This window comes from Ctenocephalides felis, unplaced genomic scaffold, assembly GCF_003426905.1.
Source record: "Ctenocephalides felis isolate EL2017-DRISC unplaced genomic scaffold, ASM342690v1 CF-g0.4_SCAFFOLD_01170, whole genome shotgun sequence".
In the NCBI taxonomy this organism is placed as follows: domain Eukaryota; kingdom Metazoa; phylum Arthropoda; class Insecta; order Siphonaptera; family Pulicidae; genus Ctenocephalides; species Ctenocephalides felis.
The window spans coordinates 76,071,969-76,096,532 of record NW_020537324.1 but is presented as its reverse complement, the minus strand read 5'-3'; the positions used below and the strand labels follow the sequence as shown (position 1 = coordinate 76,096,532).

At 29.0% G+C, this 24,564-nt stretch overlaps 1 protein-coding gene across 1 annotated transcript; it reads left to right on the top strand.

Moving 5' to 3' along the window:
* Positions 1-13,263: 13,263 nt before the first annotated feature.
* On the top strand, positions 13,264-24,085 carry LOC113367643 (alanine--glyoxylate aminotransferase 2, mitochondrial-like). Its single transcript, XM_026609232.1, has 7 exons — positions 13,264-13,427; positions 15,555-15,887; positions 19,183-19,368; positions 21,326-21,480; positions 21,571-21,794; positions 21,863-22,021; positions 23,846-24,085. The coding sequence occupies exons 1-7, from the start codon at positions 13,264-13,266 to the stop codon at positions 24,083-24,085; spliced, it is 1,461 nt and encodes a 486-aa protein (XP_026465017.1).
* Positions 24,086-24,564: the final 479 nt, after the last annotated feature.

Below are 24,564 nucleotides of genomic sequence, written 5' to 3'. Positions count from 1 at the left end.
AAATTAATTTGTTTTTTTTAAATTTAAAAAGAAATTATTTTTTTTTAAAAATGTAAACTTCTGCTACGAAGTTTCAGCAATTTGCCTAAGACACGATGCCATACACCACTAGTTGAATTTTTTGTTCGACTTAGGATATTTTCGAATCTGTATTTTTTTCTAAATAATAACAATGTATATACATTTTCAGTATAAAGCTTATTCCAGATTCAAAACCAATCAAGGTTGTTTAGTTATGAGGTCGATGTAATATTAGCCAAAACTGTGGACGACGCCACTGGCATATTCAATAAAACCGCCCTCGAAAAACTTTGCACAGATGTCGTATTTGTAACATTTGAAGCCAACGAAATTGTTATAAACAATTTGCTGGAGGACATTTGGAGTCGGTATCAAATTCTGAACGTTTTGTTGGTTTACCAAAATGAACACCACTTTGTGGTGTCCTTTTATAATCCCTTTAAAACAACAAAGGATAACATTAGAGGACTTCACCATAAATTTGGTGTTAATAGCAGAAACAAATGCAGAAGCAATTAAAGCAATTACGACCAAAGAGTTCTTGATTTGAATCAATATCCTGTCAGGATTTCTATGATGCCAACGTCATCATATTCTAGAATCTTGACTGATGATAAAGGACAATAACCGGTAAGTTTTTGCTCAATATGGTATTTACCAAACTAATTTTATTATTTTGCAGAGTTTGTCGGTTTCGAAGCTACAATTAGTGGAATCCTTGCAAAAGCCATGAACTACAATCAAACTCTCCTTGATTATCAAAAGTATTTAATTAACGTCGGGACAACTATAATCTATCTTGAGGAGAAAAAAATTGACATCGCTGTCAACTTGGAAATTTGTACTTTTTTCAAGATATCAAAGTAGTATCTCTGTTCCCAATATTAAGAAAAGTGTGAGCATCCTTACGCCTAAATATCCAGAAATATTTCAGTTGGGTAGAATTGAATGGACTTCAGTATGGTGGATTAGTTTTTTAACAACTTTTTTAATCCTGGTGGTGGTATGGTACTTGTTGTCCAAGATACGATCAGAATTTGATGGTACATCTAACAGCATCAGTTTTTCCAAAATTTATCTAACTGTTTTTGGTTTGCTGTTGACAATTAGTCAAAACTTCCCAAAACATCGTCATGGTAAAATCCTAATGATTGCTATCGCCTTCACGTCCTTAGTTTTCAGCACATTCCTCCAAGGTAGTCTAATTTCAATCTTGTGGACTTCATTAAAAAGCACAGATATCAAAAATTTTGATGAATTTCTTGAGAGCAATTTAAATCTGTCAATACCAACATCATTGATAGTTGTTTTAACATACATGGATAATTATATGGACATAATTCAAAAAACTCCTGGCAGAGTTATAGCAATTCAAGACGATTTTGGGATAGATGACTTATTATATGATAAAACATACAGCTTGGATTCAAGATTCGATAGAAGCTAAACAAATTTTAGACCAGTATGATCAAAATGGTGAGTTGATCCACGAAATCGAAACGTGATAAACTATCCAACATCCTTCATGGTGGTTAAAAATTCTCCATATCGCGACAGATTGGACAAAATTATGATGAAAATATTTGAAAGTGGCATCGTAGTTAAAATATACGACAATCATTTTTACGATAAGGATTTGCGTAGGAAAATTAGGACAGCTGGACAGATGGAAAGTCATTTGAACACTTTTACCATGGAGCAGTTGAAGTATGTTTTTCACGGATGGGCACTCTGTATGATGATCAGTTTTGTGGTTTTTATTCTGGAATTGCTGGTTTTCAACTGTGGCAACTATTATAAAACAGAAAATAACAAGAGACGACCAAGGCATATTCATCCTGATGACCAAAATCTGATGATTCGACGGGTGAAAAGAGTTCCATACAAACTGAATTAGCGGGAAAAGTAATTTGAAGTAAAGATAGAAATTTTGTAGTAAATGTGTCAATTTCTGTAGTAATTTACCTTATGCCTCTAATATTTATTCATAATAAAAATTATATATAGTACTGTCTCAGGGCATTTCCATGGATTGAGTTAGACTCCAACTCAAGAACAAATTGTGTGAGATTTTCAAATATATTTCCATTGCCATCGGAAATATTTTTCATCAATATTCTCAAGTAAAGTTATAATAATTTTGCTGCACGATATCAGGTTGTCCAGAACGGAGATTCGAACCCGCAAGGCACTGCGCTCAACCCTTACGCCACGGAACGCCCATTTATTTATTTTTATCCTGGTCTAATTAAAATACGATAATTGTACCTCACTTCCGTAATAAATCACATTGCGTGCATAATATATCATTTTATTATATATATATATATAATATATATATATATATATATATGTGTGTGTGTGTATGTGTGTGATATGATATTTAATTGTCTTATGGAAAAATTCATTAATCTATAAGGGATTATCACTAAACTTTGACTATTTAAAAGTTAATTATAGTTATTAGGTAAATAGAATCAATATCGTAATATTAAAGAAGAGAGGGGTTGTTAATTTACCGTGGTGGTCAATTAAAGGGTCTAAGGCTATTGTTACAAAGTTTTTTATTGGATGCAGCAATGTCGTATGCACCTTCTCTATATTTCCAAGTGAAAACATCGGTTTTCTACTGCTTGATATCAGGCTGCCGCGCATTTATCTATAATGGTAACCAAAATGATTTGCTATCACAATTTCTGTAATGCTAAAATTTTTTATTAGATTGAATTAGTCAATTTAATTAGCAAATCTAGACTCGGATTACTCGTCAGATAGACTTTTTTTTTTCTTTATTGAATTACAATCTGCCTTTACAGAAAGGAAGACAATCAGTAATTTTGATAATATAGGAAATATTAAACATTAGATCTAAAAGGTTACCCAGTAGTAAGCCTTTTCAATTTTGATATATTAAATTTAAATTTTGTGATTATATAAAGTAAACTTAAAAATAAATAGATATAGGATGCACATATGACAAAGATTCCATATGACAAAAATTTTAAATGACGAAAATTTCTAATGACAAAAACTGCAAATGTCAATAATTTCAAATATCAAAGTTTCCAAATAGCAAAGATTCTAAATGACAAAGATAAAAAGAAACCTAAAAAAGATTCCAAATGTCAAATATTCCAAATGACAAAAATTCCAAAGTACAAAAATTTTAAATGACAAAAGTTGCAAATGTCATTAATTCCAAATAATAAAAATTTCAAAGAATAAACATTTCAAATGACAAAAATTCCATATGTTAATCTTTTGAAAAGTTAATAATTCCAAATGCCGAAGATTACAAATGACAAAAACTCGAAATAATAAAAATTCCAAATGACAAAAATTCCAAATGTCTTGAATGTTTCGAAATGTTAATAATTCCAAACATCGAAGATTCCAAATGATAAAAACTCGAAATAATAAAAATTCCAAATGACATTAATTTTAAATGACAAAAATTCCATATATCAGAGATTCTAAATGTCAAAGATTCCAAATGACAAAAATTCCAAATGACAAAATTCCAAATGATAAACATTGTAAATGACAAAAATTCCAAATGTCGAAGATTCTAAATGGAAAAGTTTATACATAAAAAAACCTTAAATGACAAAAATTTTAAATGAAAAAATTCAAAGTAAAATAAATTCCAAATGTCAAAGATTCCTAATGATAAAAATTCCAAATAACAGAAATTTCAAACGACAAAAAATTTCAAACGATAAAATATTCCTAAAATCAGCAATTTTGAATTCGAATGACAAAAATTCTAAATGACATAAGTTCCAAATGACATAAATTCCAAATGACAATAATTTCAAAGGATAAAATTGCAAATGACAAAAATGCCAAATAGCAAAAATTAAATGACAAAAATTTCAAATATCAATAATTCAAAATATCAAAGATCCCAAATGTCAATGATTTAAAATGACAAAGAGTCTAAATGACAAAAAATCAAAATGAAAAACATTTCAAATGTCAGTAAACCCTGAAGTAAATAATATGTCAATAATTTCGAATTTTATTAATTCCAAATAATAAAAATTCTAAATGACAAAATTTCTGAAAGTCAATAAACCAAAATCTCAGTAATTTTAAAGATTTTAAATGTTAATATTTCCAAAAGTCAATGATTCCAAATGATAAAAATTCCAAATGACAAACATTTCGTATGACCAAAAAACCAAATGACAAAAATTTTAAATGACAAAAATTCCTAATGACAAAGTTTCTAAATGACAAAAATTCGAAATGATAATAATACCAAATGATATAATGTTCAAATGACAAAAGTTCCAAATGTCAATAATTCCAAATAACAAACATTTTAAATGACAAAAATTCCAAATGACAAGAATTCAAATTGACAAACATTTCTAATGAAAAAAAATCAAAATAAAAAAATTCTAAATGTCATTTGGAAAAAAATCAAATTGTCAAAAATTTCAACCCACAAAAATTCCAAACAAACAAAATTTCCAACGACAAAAAAATCCAAATTTTAATAATTCCAAATATCATATATCGATATACTTATACTCGGCAATTAACCAAATTCTAATTAGTGCCACCAAAAAAATAATATCTAGCTAACTTTTTTTAAAAAAATCAGTAAATATTTTGAACTTTACTTGTAAACCCTTTGATTATAAATCTTTACCACCAGTGATAGTTAAACGATAAACCATGTCCTCATTAATATAAAAAAATTGATGGCATCAATCTAACTGGACGTGTTAATTTCTGATTGATCGCCTAAACAAACATTTTTCATCATATCGTTATAATTTGTCACAAAAATATATTATTAGTAATAAATAATAATTGTTTAAATAATAAAAAAAATGTTTAAGAAAGTGCAATTGAAGTTAAAATAAAATCAAAAAAAATATTCAAATAAAATTTGAGATTTTTGTTGTCAAAATTCAAGTTCAAAATATGTATCATTATTCTAAGTGAGGATAATAAAAAACCTATATAATTTATTCATTATTATTAAAAACATGACTCATTTTGTTATCAACAAATTATTAAATAATGGTGAATTTGTGCCTAATATTTATATTAATTATTATTAACAAAATAAAATTTATTAACTGTTTGTCCTGTAACGAAATTCAATGGATGATTTGGAACACTTTGGGGTTTCATACAAAGGTAAGAAAATTGTTAAAATTATAAATATTTATAATAAAATTGTTAATAATATTATTATTACAATTTGTTATTTCCAAGACTTTCCAAACTATAAATATAATCGGATTCAAAGATTCCACAGAAGGAATTTTCGATGATTTAATTACTTGTACAGAATTCTCTTCTTCGGTGACTGTTTTTAAATTGGAAAGTGGGTGAGTGTATTTAGAATAATCTTTTAAATAGTATTAACTTTTATCTCTAAATTGAATATAAATTCCCAAAAAATTTTGTTTTTGCAATATCAGAATCTCCCAGTTTTCTGAATCTGAAACTTTCGATCTTTAAATATTTTAATACCTGGAATATTTAAATTCGTAATTTTTCAAAGTTTTAATAATTCCAAAATAAATGTATACATCATTTAAAAATAATACCAACATTCACAATATCTATTATTCCTGCGAATCATCATCAATTTATGGGAATATCTAAATCTAAAATCTAAAAGTTCTAAAAACAAAAGTTCATTTCCAAATATCTAGAATGCCAAATATCTGCAATTGCAATATTTAAATTTCCAAACTCCTAATTAATGTCTAGAATCGAGAATATATACAATTCCAAAAATCAAAAAATTCATTCTAAACTGATGTTCAGAATATCTGAAATTCCAAATATATAAAAATTTCAAGTAACTAAAATTCAAAGTAACTAAAGTTACATGTATCTAAAACTCCAAGTATCTATAATTTCGAATAACTAAAATTCCAAATATCTGAAATTTCAAAACCTGAAATTGAAAATATCTAAAATTACAAGATTCAGATACTTGTTCGTAATTTATAAAAAAAAATTGTAATTTATAAAATTTTAATTAGGTAATAACCCAAATATCTAAAAATTTTAAATATATAAAAACTGTAAATATCTAAAAAATTTAAATATCTAAAATTTTCAATTATCTGAAATTTAAAGTATCTAAAATTCCAATATATCTAAAAATTTTAAATATATAAAATTTTCAAATATCCTAAATTTCAATATATCTAAAAATTTTAAATATCTAAAATTTTCAACTATCTGAAATTTAAAGTATCTAAAATTCCAATATATCTAAAAATTTTAAATATATAAATTTTCAAATATCCTAAATTTCAATATATCTAAAAATTTTCAATATCTAAAATTTTCAATTATCTGAAATTTAAAGTATCTAAAATTCCAATATATCTAAAAATTTTAAATATATTAAATTTTCAAATATCCTAAATTTCAATATATCTAAAAATTTTAAATATCTAAAATTTTCAAATATCCAAAATTTCCACTTAATTTCCATTAAAAATACTAAATATCTGAAATTCTAAATATCTAGAAATTGAAATGCCTAAAATTCGAAGTACCTTAAATTCCAAGTATCTAAAATTACAAATATTAAAAATTCAAAATATCAAAAATTCCAAGTATCCAAAATTCCAAGGATCTAAAATTCTAAATATCTAAAATTTCAAGTACCTAAAATTCTAATCATCTAAAATTCAAATACCAAAAAATACAAATATCAAAATTCTAAGTACACAATATTCAAAATAATAAAAATTCCAAGCATCTAAAATTCCAAATACACAAAATTCCAAGCACCTAAAATTTCAAGCACCTAAAATCTCAAGTATCTAAAATTCCCATTATATCAAAAATTCCAAATATTAAAAATTCCAAATATCAAAAATTCATAATAACAAAAATTCTAAGTACCTAAAATTTCAAACATCAATAATTTCAAGTACCTAAAAATCCAAGAACCTAAAATTCCATGTATATCAAATTCCAAATATCAAAAATTGCAAATGACAAAAATTCGAAATATCAAAAATTCAAAGAACCTAAAATTCCAAATATCAAAAAATCCAAGTACTTGAAATTTCACATATCAAAAATTCAAAGTACCTAAAATTACAAATTTTAGAAACTTCAAGTACCTATAATTGCAAATATCAACAATTCCAAGTACCTAAAATTACAAATATTAAAAATGCTAAGTATCTAAAAATTCACGTATCTAAAAATTCCAAGTACCTAAAATTCCAAGAACCTAAAATTCCAAATATAATAATAATATCAAAATCAGATCAATCAAAAATTCCTGGGTACCTAAAACACCAAGTACTTAAAAATTCAAGTATCTAAAATTCCAAGCACCAAAAATTTCAAGTAACTAAAATTCCAAATAATAAAAATTCGAAGTATCTAAAATCCTAAATATCAAAAATTCCTAATGCCTAAAATTTCAAATATCTAAAATTCCAAGTACCTAAAATTTCTAAGTATCCAAAATTCAAAATATCAAAAATTCCAAGTACCTGAAATTTCAAGTACCAAAAATCCCAAGTACCTAAATTTCCAAGCACCTAAAATTCCTAGCACCTAAAAAACCAAATATCTAAAATCCAAATTATCATTCACCATTCACATTTTTCAGTAAAAACAAATCAGGCCCAGCAACCCGAGCAATAATAGCAAACGGCAGACTCCGCCACAAACAACTGAATCTCTTAATAGGCCAATGGGGTGCAAATCTCCGTTTCGCCTTCGACACAATTTTCAAACAAGAATCAACACACGAACTACTATTCCTTACCACAAATTTAACCGAAGAACGAATCCATGTCATCATTAAACAGATATGGACAGAGTACAAAATCCTCAATGTCATGATAATGGCGATAAAGGAAATAAAAGATAGATCTTTGGTGTATGGTGTCCTTTATATTTACCATCCATTTGTGGTGAATTTTGGAGAAAGGGGTAAAGTTTATAGTTTTAAGGTGACCAAGGATAATGCTAATGAACAAGCTGGGAAGATTGAAGATTTGTATGGCAGGAGGATTTTGGATTTGCAGCAGTATCCTTTGAATGTTTTTATTTTTGAGCTGCCTGGGTATTCTAAAGCTGTGAGGGATGAACGAGGAGTTCCGATAGGTAAATAGCAAAAGATAAATGATTTATCTTAAATTATGTTTATGACAAGTATCTCCATTATCTTGAACTTTATATTTCTTGCATCAAATATCTTGGCACAGACCAAGAATTTTGATTAGGAGAATCTAAATCAGTTTTTCCTAACTATATTTTTGTTATTCCAGATTACACAATGGTAAGGCATAATTTTGTTTTACTAGGGTAGAGTGAGGTCCAATTTGACTTTGAGCAATTATATTGTGAAAACTAGAGTTTGTCGGTTTTCAAAATCCGTTTTTTTTTGCGAAAATTATGGTTTTTTAGTGAAAAATGTCGGTTTTCACTGTATAAATGCAAAATGACAAATATAGCCAAATATAAAAAATAGTTGAAAGCGTTTTGATTCTTGAAATCATATCGGTTCAATAGCATTTGATATCTTATCAGTATGCAATGGTCCACAGAAAGGTTTTGTATATATTAATTTAGATTTTTATACCATTGTATATAATAATTTAAATCAGTGTGACTTATTCTTGAAGCCACAAATTAAAGAACAAAAAACTTAGAATTATTATATCAGGCTTTAAAAACAATTAAGCATAATTTGGTCGCAGGTATGAGAGTATTTTCTATTTTAGAAAATTTTGTTAGAAACAATAAAGGTCATGTCTAAGTAGCAATTCGATAGACGTTCTCAGTTTTTTTAAATCATATTTTAATAAACAGCAAACAATTAGAATGTGTTAAATTAATTAATTAAAATTGCTCGGAACAGAAATAAAAGTTTAGCCTAATTATTTTCAAAACGAAAATTGATATTAACAAGTATGTATCAACATGTATCTAATATTTTCTATTTTTTTTAATTTAATGCATTTTTTATTTAAAAATGTATTATTTTATTTATTCGACAACTTTCCTTTCACTTTCATAAATATATTTTCATTCTTATATATGAAAATAATGCATGAATAACGAATAATTATTTTTTCATAGTTATTTAATCAAGATAAACTATTATTTTTTAGTTCTACTAATTAAAATTAAAATAATTCTGTTTACTATCTATAAAATTAAACAATAAATAAATTCAGTCAAATACTGCTCTAAATCACACTAAATTTGCGGATATAAACCGACATTTCAGAAAACCGGTTTTCGAATTTTAATTTTACTGAAAAACCGATTTTAACCGGTTTTTGAATTTTATATAGAAAATAAATTTTTGCTCGAATTTATTCGCAAATTTAGTGTATTTTAGAGCAGTATTTGACTGAATTTATTTATTGTTTAATTTTATAGACAGTAAACAGAATTATTTTAATTTTAATTAGCAGAACTAAAAAATAATAGTTTATCTTGATTAAATAACTTTGAAAATAATTATTCGTTATTCATGCATCATTTTCACATATAATAATGAAATTATTTTTATGATAGTGAAAGGAAAGTTTTTGAATAAATAAAAATAATATATTTTTAAATAAAAAAATGCATCAAATTAAAAAAAAATTAGATACAAGTTGATACATTCTAGTCAATATCAATTTTAGTTTTAAAAACAATTAAGTTAAACTCGCGTATTGCCGGTTTCGAGCGATTTCAATTAATTAATTTTACATTCTAATTATTTTTTTGTTTAATAAAATATGATTTTAAAAAACTGAGAATTATCGGTTTGTTACTTAAACATGACCTTTATTGTTTCTCACAAAATTTTCTGAAATAGAAAATACTCGACCAAGTTATGCTTATTTGTTTTTAAAGCCTAATTTTTTTTTCTTTTATTTGTAGCTTCTAGGGTTTAAAACTCTTTTTTTTAGGTTTGAGTAGAGAAAGTTACTTCAAGAAGAAGTCATACTGATTTAAATTAATATATACAATGGTACAAAAATCTAAATTAATATATACAAAACCTTTCTGGGAACCATTGATAAGATATCAAATGCAATTGAACCGAAATGATTTCAAGAATCAAAACGCTTTCATCTATCTTTTACATTTGGCTATAATTGTCATTTTCCATTTATACAGTGAAAACCGGTTTTCGAATTCCATAATTTTTGCCAAAAAAACGATTTTTAAAACTGGTTTTTGAAAACCGACAAACCCTAGTTCCAAATGACGAAAATTTCAAGTGTCAATAATTCAAAATGTCAATACTTTCGAATTTCAATAACTGCAAATGATAAAAATTACAATTGATAAAAATTCCTTAACTATATTTCTGTCATTCCAGATTACACAATGGTAGATGGCCAAGTCCTCAAAGTGCTCTCCCAAACCATGAATTTTCGTGTGAATTTTGTGAACACAACAAATCGCAACCACTTTGGCGACTGGGTTGCCGAAAAAAAACAATTACACAGGTGCCCTAAACGCCTTGGAAAATGGTGAAGTCGATTTGGCAGCAAACATCAGAACAATCCAAAAAAAGCATTTGGTAAAATCCGTATACTTGTATGCAATTCACCAGAAAGGTTTTAGTGTCTTGATGCCAAAAAGAGGTTCAGATTTCGAAGTATCATATTTGGAGGCAGTGGAATATTCGTGTGGTTTGGCTTTGTTTGTTTTTATAACCCTGGTGTTTTTGGTTTGGGTGCAATTGACACGTCTGCATAATAAATTTACCAGTTTTGAGAATTATCTGGACGTCTTGCGTGTGGTTTTTGTAATTTTCGGAGCTATGCTAATGACGACGCAACCCATGAGCAAATTTTTGTACGAGAGATGTCTGTTCGTATCAGTCGTCTTTTGTTCTTTAATCCTGTGCTCGACTTACCAAGCCAAGATGGTGCAACATTTGACGACCAGCAAAAAATCCTTAGACATCAAAAACGTACGCCAACTTCTACAAAGCGATTTAAAAATCACCTTACCATCATCCTTAAAAGGAGCAATCGACATCAAAAGTCTATCAAGCGATGAAAAACTCACAGCCAACCGCAAATTAGAAGTCAGTCTCAACCATACAAAAATGATCCACAGAATTTTGGAGCACAAAGATACTGCTTATATAATCGGCGAGATGTTTTGTGAGATAATGAAAGCCCAATTGTACAACCAACAAGGCAAAAGTTTAACACACGTCTTGAGATCTGTAAAAACAATCCCTGCGTCTATGATGACTTTAAAAAAATCACCGTACAAAAAACGATTCAACCAAGTTTTGCTGAATTTATGCGAGAATGGAGTCATGTTCAAGATTTTGGATGATGTTATGTTTGAAATTTCGCTGACCAAGTTTAAGAAAGAACAATTGAAGAAGGAAGTCAGGTATTATTATACGATGGACCAGCTGGATTTTGTTTTTAAGGCGCTTTTGATGTGTTTGGCAGGAAGTTGTTTGGTGTTTTTTGGTGAAGTTTTGATTCACAGGATTTTGTGGACGTGGGAAATAAAAAAATCAGCAAGGGCATTAGATGGTAGTTGATGTCGTTTTGTAAAGATTGTATCTGATTTTAAAATGTACTTTGTTCCTCAGGGAAATACAGTTGTCTAGTTATAATGTACAAGGTTGTTGTTAATAAATGCCTTTGTTAATTAAATTGTTTCTCAATCCAAGTTATCGTCAATCAAAATCATCATCCATCAATACATATCACCAATCAACGTCTCAAAGCCTTTAAGATTCTCAAAAATTTTGGTTTTGTATAACCTAGGTCCTCAAAGATCCAAGACCTCGATCTAAACATCTATCTAAACTCTATCAATCTAATTATTCAACCAACAACTTTTTGATCCATCGACTTTGCGACAAGATCAAAACAAAAGTTTACTTCGTATTATTAAGTTCTTATTATTAAGTCCAACATTGGTATTATTTAGTTCTTATTATTAAGTTCTTATTACTAAGTCTTGCAAGTACAAAAATTTCTCTTGATTTCTGGTACTCCTAATAAAATTGTAGCTTAATTAACCAGACTAGACTCGGATTACTCGTCGGATTAACAAATGTCAATAATTACAAATGACAAAAATTTCCAATGACAAAAATTACAAATTACTAAAATTTCAAATGACAAAAATTCCAAATGACACAAATTTCAAATATCAGTATGTGAAATAACAAAGATTCCAAATGACAAAGATTCTGACAAAGTTTCAAAATTTCAAAGATTCTCAATGAGACAAATTTCAAATGACAAAAATTCCAATTGTCAATAATTTCATATAACAAAGATTCTAAATGACAAAGATTATACATTAAAATAATTGCAAATGTTAAAGATTTTAAATGTTAAATCCCAAAAGTCAATGATTCCAAATGACAAAGGTTTCAAATGACAAAAATGCCAAACGATAAAAATTTCAAATGACAAAAACTCCAAATGACAAACAATCCAAATGACAAAAATTACAAATGACAAAAATTTCAAATGACAAAAATTTCAAATGACGAAAATTATACATGAAAAATATTCCAAATGTCAAAAATTTCAAATGACATAAATTCTAAATGACAAAAATTGCAATCCACAAAAAAATCAAATGATAAAAATTCCAAATGACAAACAAGCCAAATGATAAAAATATTAAATGACAAAATTTTCAAATGACAAACATTCTGAATTGCAATAATTCAAAATTGCAATAATTCAAAATTGCAATTATTATTCAAAATGCCAGTAATTCCAAATGTTAATAATTCCAAATGTCAAAGATTCCAAATGACAGAAATTGCAACCCACAAAAATTTCAAATGACAAATTCCAAATGACAAAATTTCCAAATGACAATTATTCTAATTGTTAATAGTTTTAAATGAAAGAAATTCCAAATGACAAAAATTGCAACCCACAAAATTTCAAACAACAAAGATAAAAACTTTAAGAGTCAAATATTTTAAATGATAAAGATTCCAAATGACAAAAATTCCAAATTCAAAGTCAAAGATTCGCCAATTTCAAACATGTCAAAAATATTTACATTTTTCAGTTTCCAAAATTATTTTCACCCAGATTTTTACCAAATATGTCAACTTCCCAAAACAATATACAATCTTTCACATCAAAAAACAAAATATCTAACAATCATAGTGTCAAAACCTTTTAAACAATTTTGAACCAAATATTAAAAATGCTCCCAAAACCTATCTGGATACACATCGTCCGCAAATATGGAACCCAGACCAAGATCAAGATGCCCGATTACGATTTCACACCAAAACCGTACAAGGGTCGCCCTTACAAAGAAATCGTCAACATTCGCAAAAGAAAAACCTTGAATTCTAACACTGTTTACAGAAAACCTTTGTTGCTGCACCAGGGCAGCATGCAGTGGGTATGGGACCACGAGTGCAACAGGTAAGAATCACAAAAAACCATAACCAAAACACAGATATATTTATATTTTATACTAGATGACGCGACAGACGTTGTCCTGTACCCATGTCTACATTTTTTTAATATAATATACTAATATTCACCGATTACCTAAAAATAATAATTATTGTTTTTTTTTAAATTACTCTTCACGCCAAAATGCATAAACATTTATAATAGATGAGCGATGTTAAATGTAGAACACTATATTGGAAATTGAAGTCTTTTAAACTGTATAACATAACCATAACCATAACATAACACTGGTACTTCATGTTGGATTAAATTAATTTAATTTTTTATTATTTAAAATATCCAAAATTGCATCTTAAACTTCTCCTAATCGAGTGAGGGCCGAATGGTATTTTCCCTTTACTTTCCCATTTGTTGTTATAAAGTGAAATTTTTAGCGTATTTTACAAATATTGTGAAAAGATTAGTAAAAGATGCAAAGAAATTATATATTGAAAAAAAAACTATATTCAAAATTTAATATCCGAATCTTGTGTTGGCGCCCCCTAAGGTTTGCGCTCGTATTTTTCGCATGCATCGCATTTAAGGTAGGACTGACGCCGATTAATACTTAATTTCATGTTTCTATAGAATTAATTTGTCATATCCTGTTCATATGTGTATCATTGAATCTGCCATACTACATATACAGTATTTTATATTATTTTAATTTTTGGCACATCTCAGATGCTTTTCAGCAATAATAATGTAGACATTTCTTTTTTCTTAAACATAACCATAAATTCATTATACATATTCTAATATTGTCTAGGTTCATAAGTAAATTGAAATTTTTGGCAAATGATAGTTTTCATTTATTTTCAATGCAAATAATGACATGTCGTTTTTTGCAATTTTTTCCATTTATTTCTACAATATTGCACATACATCCCAGTACTTTATAATCACATACATCCTAGAAAATTTTCTTAACAAACTTCAGAAAGATTTATCAAAATCCGAATAATAGTTTAGGAGGAGTATACAGTGAGTGCTTGTAATTTAATATGAACTTTATATATTAGCAATAAAGCTCAAATTGCTTCTACGTTTTAGTTAGAAAATGTAAAAAAAATGTTTGTATGATTGTATGAAAAAAGACTAAATCTGCAAAAAATGGCAGTTTTTGAGTGAACTAAGCGTCCGATTTGAATTATCTAAAAAACTTTCTTGTTGTATTGATAAAACAATTGCTTTTGAGGATAAAAAATTATTACATCTTTTTTTATTTTCCATAAAATATTTTTAACTTCCCGTAGGGCAAGTTATAGTAATCACAAAAAACTCAAAAATAAAAATTTTTGACATTTTGTCTCTATGCAGTTAAAGCAGTACGATTGCTTTGAAAAAAGTTTAGAATTTCCAAAAGATGTCAAAATACAGAAAACTTTTTTTTCAAAAAAATATAATTTTTTGTCAAATTCATAGTTTCTCAAAAATCTAGTTTTTTCGAAGTAAATTTTTTTTAAAAATGTTAATCGTTTCTAAAAAAATAACAATATTTAGTACGGAAAGTTCCAGCAATTTGCCTTAAGGCTAGATACCATGCGACCCACTAGTTGTAATTTTGGATTAAAAATTCAAAAAATTGCCCAGGCTAAGCACAGTCTAAGTGCCACTCTGGTACAAATGTTTACCCAAGTGCGTTTAGACTGTTTACGTACTTTTCCAATTTTGTGAAAACTATTGAAAAATGTGAAAATGTCGCCAAGCTAAGCAAAGTGTAAGTGAAAATGTCGCACAGAATTATTTGCAAATGCGTTTAGACTGTGACTATACGAGAGCACTTTTTCAATTTTGTGCTCAATTGGGCAACAATTTTTTTTTTTGAAATTGAATTCGAAATGAAATGACGATTGTTAATGTTCTGGAGATAAATTTATTTATGATTTACATTTGATTTGCTCAGATATAACAAACAAGATAGCAAAAATAATGAAAGTTACAGTATTCGTAATAATATATTTGAAAACGTTTAAAATTTCTCGAATATTTCATTGCGGTACGGGAAGTTCAAGGAATTTGCCTTAAGGCACGATGCCATACACCACTAGTTTTTATTTATATTTATATTTATATTTACCATTTTGGTTCTAGATATCTGGATATGTTTGCTGGTGTCTGCACAGTCAACATAGGCCACTGCCATCCAGTCATGATGGCAGCTGCCAAATGCCAACTTCGTATGATGGTGCACTGTAGCACCATGTATCTGGAACCAAAGATGCACGAATTTGCAGAAAAGTTAACAGCAAGGGCTCCTGGTAATTTGAAACAATGTTATATATTAAACACTGGTGCTGAAGCCATCGAGATGGCTTTGCTTATGGCACGTCTTTATACTGGACGTAGGGAAGTGCTGAGTTTGCGAGCAGGCTATCATGGGATGACACCGGCTACTAGGGGACTTACTGCACATGTACAATTTATGTAAGAAAACTAGTGGTGTATGGCATCGTGCCTTAAGGGAAATTGCTGAAACTTCCCGTACCAATTTTTTTTTTTCTGTTAAACGATTAACATTTTTGAAAAAAATTAACTCTGAAAAATTAGATTTTTGAGAAACTGTAAATTTTTGACAAAAATTTACTTTTTTGTGAAAAAAAAGACATTTTGAGGAAAAGTGTATTTTGAAATATTTATTATTATTATTCTGAACTTTTTTTCAAAGCATTCGTACTGCTTTAAATGCATAGAGACTAAATATCGAAGCGCGTAAGCGCCGCGTCGCCGTCTAACGGATAAACATTGGTACGGAACCCATAGGAATGTAAACAAAATTTATACTTATTGTTAAAATCTCTATAAAATATCTGATAATTTGATGTGCATATGTCTAATGTCTAATGATTATTGTTGACCGCCAAATGGTATTTTTTTTAGTTTTTTTTACTAGATCTCCGAAACCGCTAGACCTGTCTTCATAAAATTTTGATCAATTCTTCATCTTGTCAATACAAGTAAAATGTTTTTTGAATTATCCAAATCGGACGCTCCGTTCTCTTAAAATCGTATGTACCGTTTTTGGCACTTTTTGCCCCGTATCTTCGGAACGGCTAGACCTGCCTTCGCCAAAAACTAATCAGCACGTCTCCTTATCAATACGGATCGAATGTTTTTTGAATTATTCAAATCGGTTGATCCGTGTTCCCGAAATCGTCGACGAAAATTTGTATCCGCACATACATACACACACGCACACACACACACACACACACACACACACACATACATCCATTTTTTCTAAGGTATGCCAAAATGTTCAGAAACCTTTGAAACGTAAAGATATATAAAAATTTTCATTTTCGATTTTTTTGCGATTACAATACGGGAAGTTAACTAGTGGTGAATAATAATAATAAACTAGTGGTGTATAGCATCGTGCCTTAAAGCAAATTGCTAGAACTTCCCGTACCGTAATGAAATATTCCAGACGTTTTCCGATATATTATTACAAATACTGTAACTTTCATTATTTTTGCTATCTTGTTTGTTATATCTGAGCAAATCAAATGCAAATCATAAATCAATCAATTTATCTCCAAAACATTAACAATAGTCTATTTCATTTCGAATTCAATTTCAAACTAGTTGGTATTGGTATTTTGCCTTGAGGCAAGTTACATGAACTTCCCGATATGTGTATTTAATCGACTTAATCAATACAAGATAAAAAATAATTTATCAGTGATTAAAAGTATTCCGAGTGGATTTATTACACATAATTGAAAACGAACGAACACGTCAACTCGGAGTATTTTCTACTAACAAATTTTCATAAATCAATAATTTTTATAATTAAACCAGTTTTCGTAGGACGTTAATGGTTTAGTATGTACATGAAGACCTAGTAATCTATTGTTATACCAAGTAAATCATCTAATTTTAATTTTAACAAACGTCAACGAAACTACTCATTTTCTCAAACTTTGATGAATTTTTAAGATTAAACTTTTTGTCGTAAGGCCGTAATATTTCAGTAAGTTCTATAAGACCATGAAGTATCTCGCCCAAAAAAGTTCCATGAAAATCGGCTTAAATTTTTTTTCAATAGTGAATTACAAGAAAATAGCTCGGTAGATTTTCACCTAAAACTAATCAGTATCATTCCCAACTAATATCTTTCAAACAGTTTTTGATTTTTTAAAATCGATTTGGTAGTATGAGTTTAAATGTGGACGTAAAGTTTAACACTTTTTTTCAAATTACAAAGAAACGGCTCGGCCGATCGTCGCACAAAACTGATGACAACATGAAAATACATCGATTGGCTTTTAATTTTTTGAAATCGGTTCGGGCGTGTTTGAGCAAACGTCGATGAAGGTTATAATATTGACAAATGCCAAAAAAACCATACTAATTTTTGCAAACTTTGACAAATTTTTAAAGCTAAACGACTTGCTGTAGAGCGATAATATTTTAGTATGATCTAGCTCGTATGGTATCTACCGTCAAAAAAATAGTCATAAAAATCATCGAATTTTTTTTTTAAAAAACTTTATTACAAGAAAACGGCCCGGCCGATCTCTACCAAAAACTAATCAGCACGATTCCCAACCAATATCTTTCGAACGGTTTTCGAAGTTTCAAAATCGATTCAGAATTACGGGCTAAAACGTGGACAAAAAACTTTTCTCTTTTTTGCTATTTACGAAGAAACGGCTTGGCCGATCCTTGCACAAAAATGATATACAATAGCCCTCATTGAAATACATCGAATGGCTTTTAAATTTTTGAAATCGGTCGAACCGTTTTTGAGAAAACGTCGATTTTCGGCAAAAAATCTGTTCACATACATGCACACATACGATTCAGTATGGCTTGAAACGTTGAAAAAAAATAAAATTAGCGAATCGGATTTTTTTATGAAAACATAAACTTCTTCTTCGGGAAGTCAAAAAAAATAGTTGTCACACAAAAAAAAATACACAAAATTGAGAAATTGCTCCCCCGTCTAAACGCATTTGCAAATAATTCTGTGCGACATTTTCACTTATACTGTGTGCTTAGCTTGGCGGCATTTTCACTCCAGTATATAAACAGTCTAAATGCACTTGCGTAAACATTTGTACCAGAGTGGCGCTTAGACTGTGCTTAGCCTGGGTAATTTTTTGAATTTTTAATCCAAAATTCCAAAAATATTTTATGGAAAATAAAAAAAGATGTAATAATTTTTTATCCTCAAAAGCAATTGTTTTGTCAACACAAGCAGAAAGTTTTTTAGATAATTCAAATCGGACGCTTAGTTCTCTCAAAAACTGACATTTTGTGCACATTTAGCTCTGTATCTTCAAAATTGCGGGACCTGTCTTTGCCAAAAACTAATCATGTCTTCTCCCAATCATTACAAATTGCATGTTTTTTAGATCATTCAAATCGGATGCACCGTTCTCTCAAAAACTCGATTTGTATTTTCTGCACTCTTTGCTCCGTATCTCCGTAACGGCTGGACCTGCCTTAGCAAAAAACTAAACAGCACATATCCCTACCAATAGGAATCGAATGGTAAATGAACCATTTAATCGGTTGATCCGTGCGCCCGAAAACGTGGACAAAACACACAAATACACACACATATCCATTTAGTTTCTGAGGTATGCCAGTAAAATGTTCAGAAACCTTGAAAGAAAAAATTATCATTTTCGATTTTCGGCCCATTACTATAACTACCCTACGGGAAGTTAATTACAGTATCATATAAACACAAATCATGAATTTTGCCTAGGTATTCTGAACCAGCTCGTCGTGCGACAATCCATGTGATGAATCCTGATCCTTATCAAGGACTTTGGGGCGGTAGCAAATGTCGTGATTCCATCTGCCAAGTTAAAGGCAGATCTTGCAAATGTCCTGATAAAGGCGAATGTGTGGCTACCAAGAAGTATATTGATCAGCTGAAGGAAACAATCAAGTCAGTAGGAAAAAAATACTATTGGTACCTTAAGGGGCACAACTAGTGTAACCGCCTAAAAAAAAGGTGATTTTTGGGAATTTATATTAAAAAAACTACTTTATCAATCATTTCAAAATTTCAGGAATATAGTTATACATGTTTTAAGAATACACAGTACAATTTTTGAAAAAAAAATTAAATACTTTTTAAGTTATCGTCGATCTCCAACGGCGCGACAAAAAAGCCCTTCACTGCTGCTGTGATTCCGGCCTTCTACGTGGATGAAATTTAAAAAAAAAATCTCGTTCAACTAGATAATATTGTCTGTAAAATGAACTACGATAAAGAAAAAAATCAGAATTTGACAAAATGACGGCGTTTTTTTTTAAAAAAGTCGAATTTTATCCAAAATTTTGGTCGTTTTTGGACTGCCAAAATTCGATTTTTGATCCGATCAAAAAATCGATAGTTCATTTTACGGAGAACTATATATAGAACATGTAACAAAAATTTGATAGTGATCGGATCATTTGTTTTTGAGTAATCGCTGCGGCAAATTGGGAAAATGCTATTTCGAGAAAAACGCGTTTAAAGATAAAATGATCGTTATACTATATACTATATATAGAGTCTTTAAATGGCTGTAACTCAAAAACTATTTAAGGTATCGATTTAATATTTTGGTATGTTATTTTTAAAGGTATGACCTATCGAAATATGGAAAAATTGAAAATTCGATTTTTTGAAAAGTTTACACTAGTTGTGCCCCTTAAAATTGATCAGTTTAGTCATTCTGGTGATAGCTTTGTTTATAAAAATTTAAGTGGTGATAGTACTTGGTCAGTAAAATTAGATCCAACGAATTTTTGGAAGTTGAATCAAGGTTTGTTAACTTTTTTGTGGTTTTTAGTAGGGTTTGTCGGTTTTTAAAAACCGGTTTTAAAACCCGGTTTTTTGGCAAAAATTGTTGATTTCGAAAACCGGTTTTTTAGTGAAAAAAGTTGGTTTTTACTGTATAAATGGAAAAAGACAAATATAGTCAAATATAAAAGATAGATGAAAGCGTTTTGATTCTCGAATCATATCGGTTCAATAGCATTTGATATCTTCTCAGTCTGCAATGGTTCCCAGAAATGTTTTGTATATATTAATTTAGATTTTCACACCAGTATTTTAATTTAGATCAGTATGACTTCTTGAAGAAGTAACTTCGTCTACTCAAACTTAAAAAAAGAGTTTTAAACCCTAGAAATTAAAGAACAAAAAATTTATAATTATTATATCAGGCTTTAAAAACAACTAAGCTTTAAGAGTTTTTATTTCTTTTGTCGTATTTTATAAAACGAAAAAACAATTAGAATGTTTAAAATTAATTAATTAAAATTACTCGAAACAGACAATGCCCTAGTTTAGTTTAATTGTTTTTAAAACTAAAATTGATATTAACAAGTATGTATCAACATGTATCTAATATTTTTTAATTTTTTTTTAATTTAATGATTGTTTTTTATTTAGAAATGTATTATTTTCATTTATTCGAAAACTTTCCTTTCACTATCATAAAAATATTTTCATTCTTATATGTGAAAATGATGCATGGATAACGCATAATTATTTTCAAAGCTATTTAATCAAGATAAACTATTATTTTTTAGTTCTACTAATTAAAATTAAAATAATTTTGTTTACTATCTATGAAATTGAACAATAAATAAATTCAGTCAAATACTGCTCTAAATTACACAAAATTTGCGGATAAATTACAGAATATTCGAGCAAAAATTTATTTTCTATATAAAATTCGAAAACCGGCTAAAACCGGTTTTTTAGTAAAATTAAAATTCGAAAACTGGTTTTCTGAAATGTCGGTTTTTCTATAAACCCTAGTTGTAATAGTACTTGGTCAGTAAAATTATATCTAACAAATTTTTGGAAGTTGCATCAAGGTTTGTCGACTTTTTTGTGTTTTTTCTAGATATTGTGTTCCTTGTAAGGGTTTGGCTGGTATGATGATGGAGCCAATTCAAGGAGTTGGTGGTATAATTCTTCACACCAAAGGTTATGCCAAAAAGGCTGCAGAGGTTGTCAGAGCCAATGGAGGACTCTTTATGCTGGACGAGATACAAACAGGCAAAAACTATAAATCATACAAAACAATCTAAAAAAATTCTATTGACATCAGCTTTGGCTTCCAATTTTACTGTATCATTTTTCTCTTAGCTTTTGCTCGTAATGGCAAATCCTTCTTCCTCTGCGAGCAACTTGGAGTAATCCCTGACATCCTGGTCGTTGGCAAAGGAATTTGTTCAGGTTTTCCAATGTCTGCAGTTTTAACCACTCCAAAAATTGCAGAATGTCTTGGAAGAGCCAAAAATATTTCCACGCATGCTGGAAATCCTTTTGTCACTGCCTTGGCTTCGGTGAACATGGACATAATTGACAAGGTAATAATGCATCAATGTTCTATTTATTGAACATCAACTATGGTTTTAGCTAATTTTTTATCTTTTAGGATTGTTTGATGAAAAATGCAGACGAAGTTGGCACACACGCCCTGAAAAAACTGATGGAACTCCGAGACGCTTTCCCTAATATGATTGGTGACGTCCGAGGCAAAGGACTAAGTTTAGGGATAGAATTAGTGGATACTGTCAAAGACAAGGATGGCAAAGTAAGCAGTAAACTAGTAGTGTATGGCATCGTGCCTTAAGGCAAATTGCTCGAACTTCCCGTACCGTAACGAAATATTCGAGAAATTTTAAACGTTTTCAAATATATTATTACAAATACTGTAACTTTCATTGTTTTTGCTATCTTGTTATATCTGAGCAAATCAAATGTAAATCATAAGTCAATTTATCTCCAGAACATTAACAATCAACGTCATTTCATTTCGAATTCAATTTCAAAAAAATACCTAAGTTCCTAATTTACACAAAATTGAAAAAGTGCTCCCGTATAGTCACAGTCTAAACGCATTTACAAATAATTCTGAGCGACATTTTCACTTATGCTCTGCTTAGTTTGGCGGCATTTTCACATTTTTTAATAGTTTTTCACAAAATTGGAAGAGTGCTGGAGAGTACATAAACAGTCTAAACGCACTTGGGTGCAACATTTGCACCAGAGTGGCGCTTAGACTGGGTAATTTTTTGAATTATTATCCAAAATTACAACTAGCTGTAAGTGGAATTCTGTCTAAATTAGAGCATCGTGCCTTAAGGCAAATTGCTGGAACTTACCGTACCAAATATTATTATTTTTTAAAAACGATTAACATTTTTGAAAAAAATTTACTTCGAAAAAATTAGATTTTTGAGAAACTAGGAATTTGACAAAAAATTACTTTTTTTGAAAAAAAAAATGTTTTCTTTATTTTGACATATTTTGGAAATTCTGAACTTTTTTTCAAAGCAATCGTACTGCTTTAACTGCATAGAGACAAAGCGCCGCTGTCTAACGGATAAACATTGGTACGGATCTCATAGGAATGTAATCAAAATTTATACTTATTGTTAAAATCTCTATAAAATATCTGATAATTTGATGTGCGTATGTCTAATGATCCTTTTTGACCGCCAAATAGCATTTTTTTTACTTTTTTTCATTAGATCTCCGTAACCGCTAGACCTGCCTTCATGAAACCTTGATCAATTCTTTATCTTTAATACAAGTAAAATGTTTTTTTAATTATTCAAATCGGACGCTCCGTTCTCTTAAAAACTGAGTTACCGTTTTTGGCACTTTTTGCCCCGTATCTTCGGAACGACTAGACCTGCCTTCGCCAAAAACTAATCAGCACGTCTCCTTATCAATATGAATCGAATGTTTTTTGAATTATTCATATCGGTTGATCGGTGTTCCCGAAATCGTCGACGAAAATTTGTATCCGCACACACACACACACGCACACGCACACACACACACATATCAATCCATTTTTTCTAATTGTAAGGTATGCCAAATTGTTCAGAAACCTTCAAAACGTCGAGAAATGCAAAAATTTTCATTTTCGATTTTCGGCCCATTACTATAACTACCCTACGGGAAGTTAATAAATACAAGATTACTAGAAGATATAACAAATAAAAATATCAGTATATACCAAACCAACTAAAGTTGTTTACAAAATTAATTGTGATGATTGCAATTGTTGTTATATTAGCGATAGTTTACAATATATACAAGAGAATAATTCTTCATAGTTCAAAGTAAAAAAATCCAAATCAATATAAAACTATGTTTTCGGTACACATTATTAGCTTAAATCTATCTTTTAATACTGATAATCATAATGTGTTGCATATAGTAAAAATATGTGATACTTGGAAATTTGCTGAATTTGTTTTTTAAATTTTAATTTTTTTTGTCTGTTGCTAATTAACGCATACAAATAATTTAAATAAAATACAAGAATCACTAACAATTATTATTAAACTAAAACAACTGTTTTACCCCAAATCCTTGTATTTATTCATGAGTCCTTTATTCCTAGGATCAAAAAGTGCCAATGTGCCCCAACAAAGTGGAGGACATGCAGGAGGAGGTCAAGGATGAAGGTGTTCTTATAGGTGTTGGTGGTGCCTATGGTAATGTGTTTAGGATTCAACCACCACTTTGTATCGATAAGGAAGATGTCGATTTTACAATGCAAGTGTTCAATAAAATATTCAAAAAATATAATAAGAAGGGTCGAGAGGATGAGGAGGGTGAGAGAAAGAAGTGCAAAAACTGAGGTGGAAGTAAGAAATAAGATTTGTTGTATAATGGTGATGTAGGTAATAAATAATTAATCTAACATGATATAAGTGTTTTAATTTATTTATATATATATATATATATATATATATACACTAGCTGACCCAGCAAACGTTGTTTTGCCATAAAAAATATTTCTAGTATAAAATGTTTAGTATAAAAATAACTAACTGATTGTAAATGTGGTCAAAGTTATGTCAAAACTATTCATAGACTGAAAACGAGATAAAGTATTAAATTACTAAAATGGCTATAAAAATAAAAAAGTAAATTGGTGATAAAAAAGTAAATATTTTGCGTCGTAAGAATTTTTTAAATCCGCATTATAAAAAAATTAAAAACAAAATAATTTGTTCAAAAGATTAAAAAAACAAATAGGGGATGAACAACCTGATAATCAGACTTGCTGAATAGGAATATAAAATTTGGTAAAAATCGGTAAATTCGTTTTGGAAG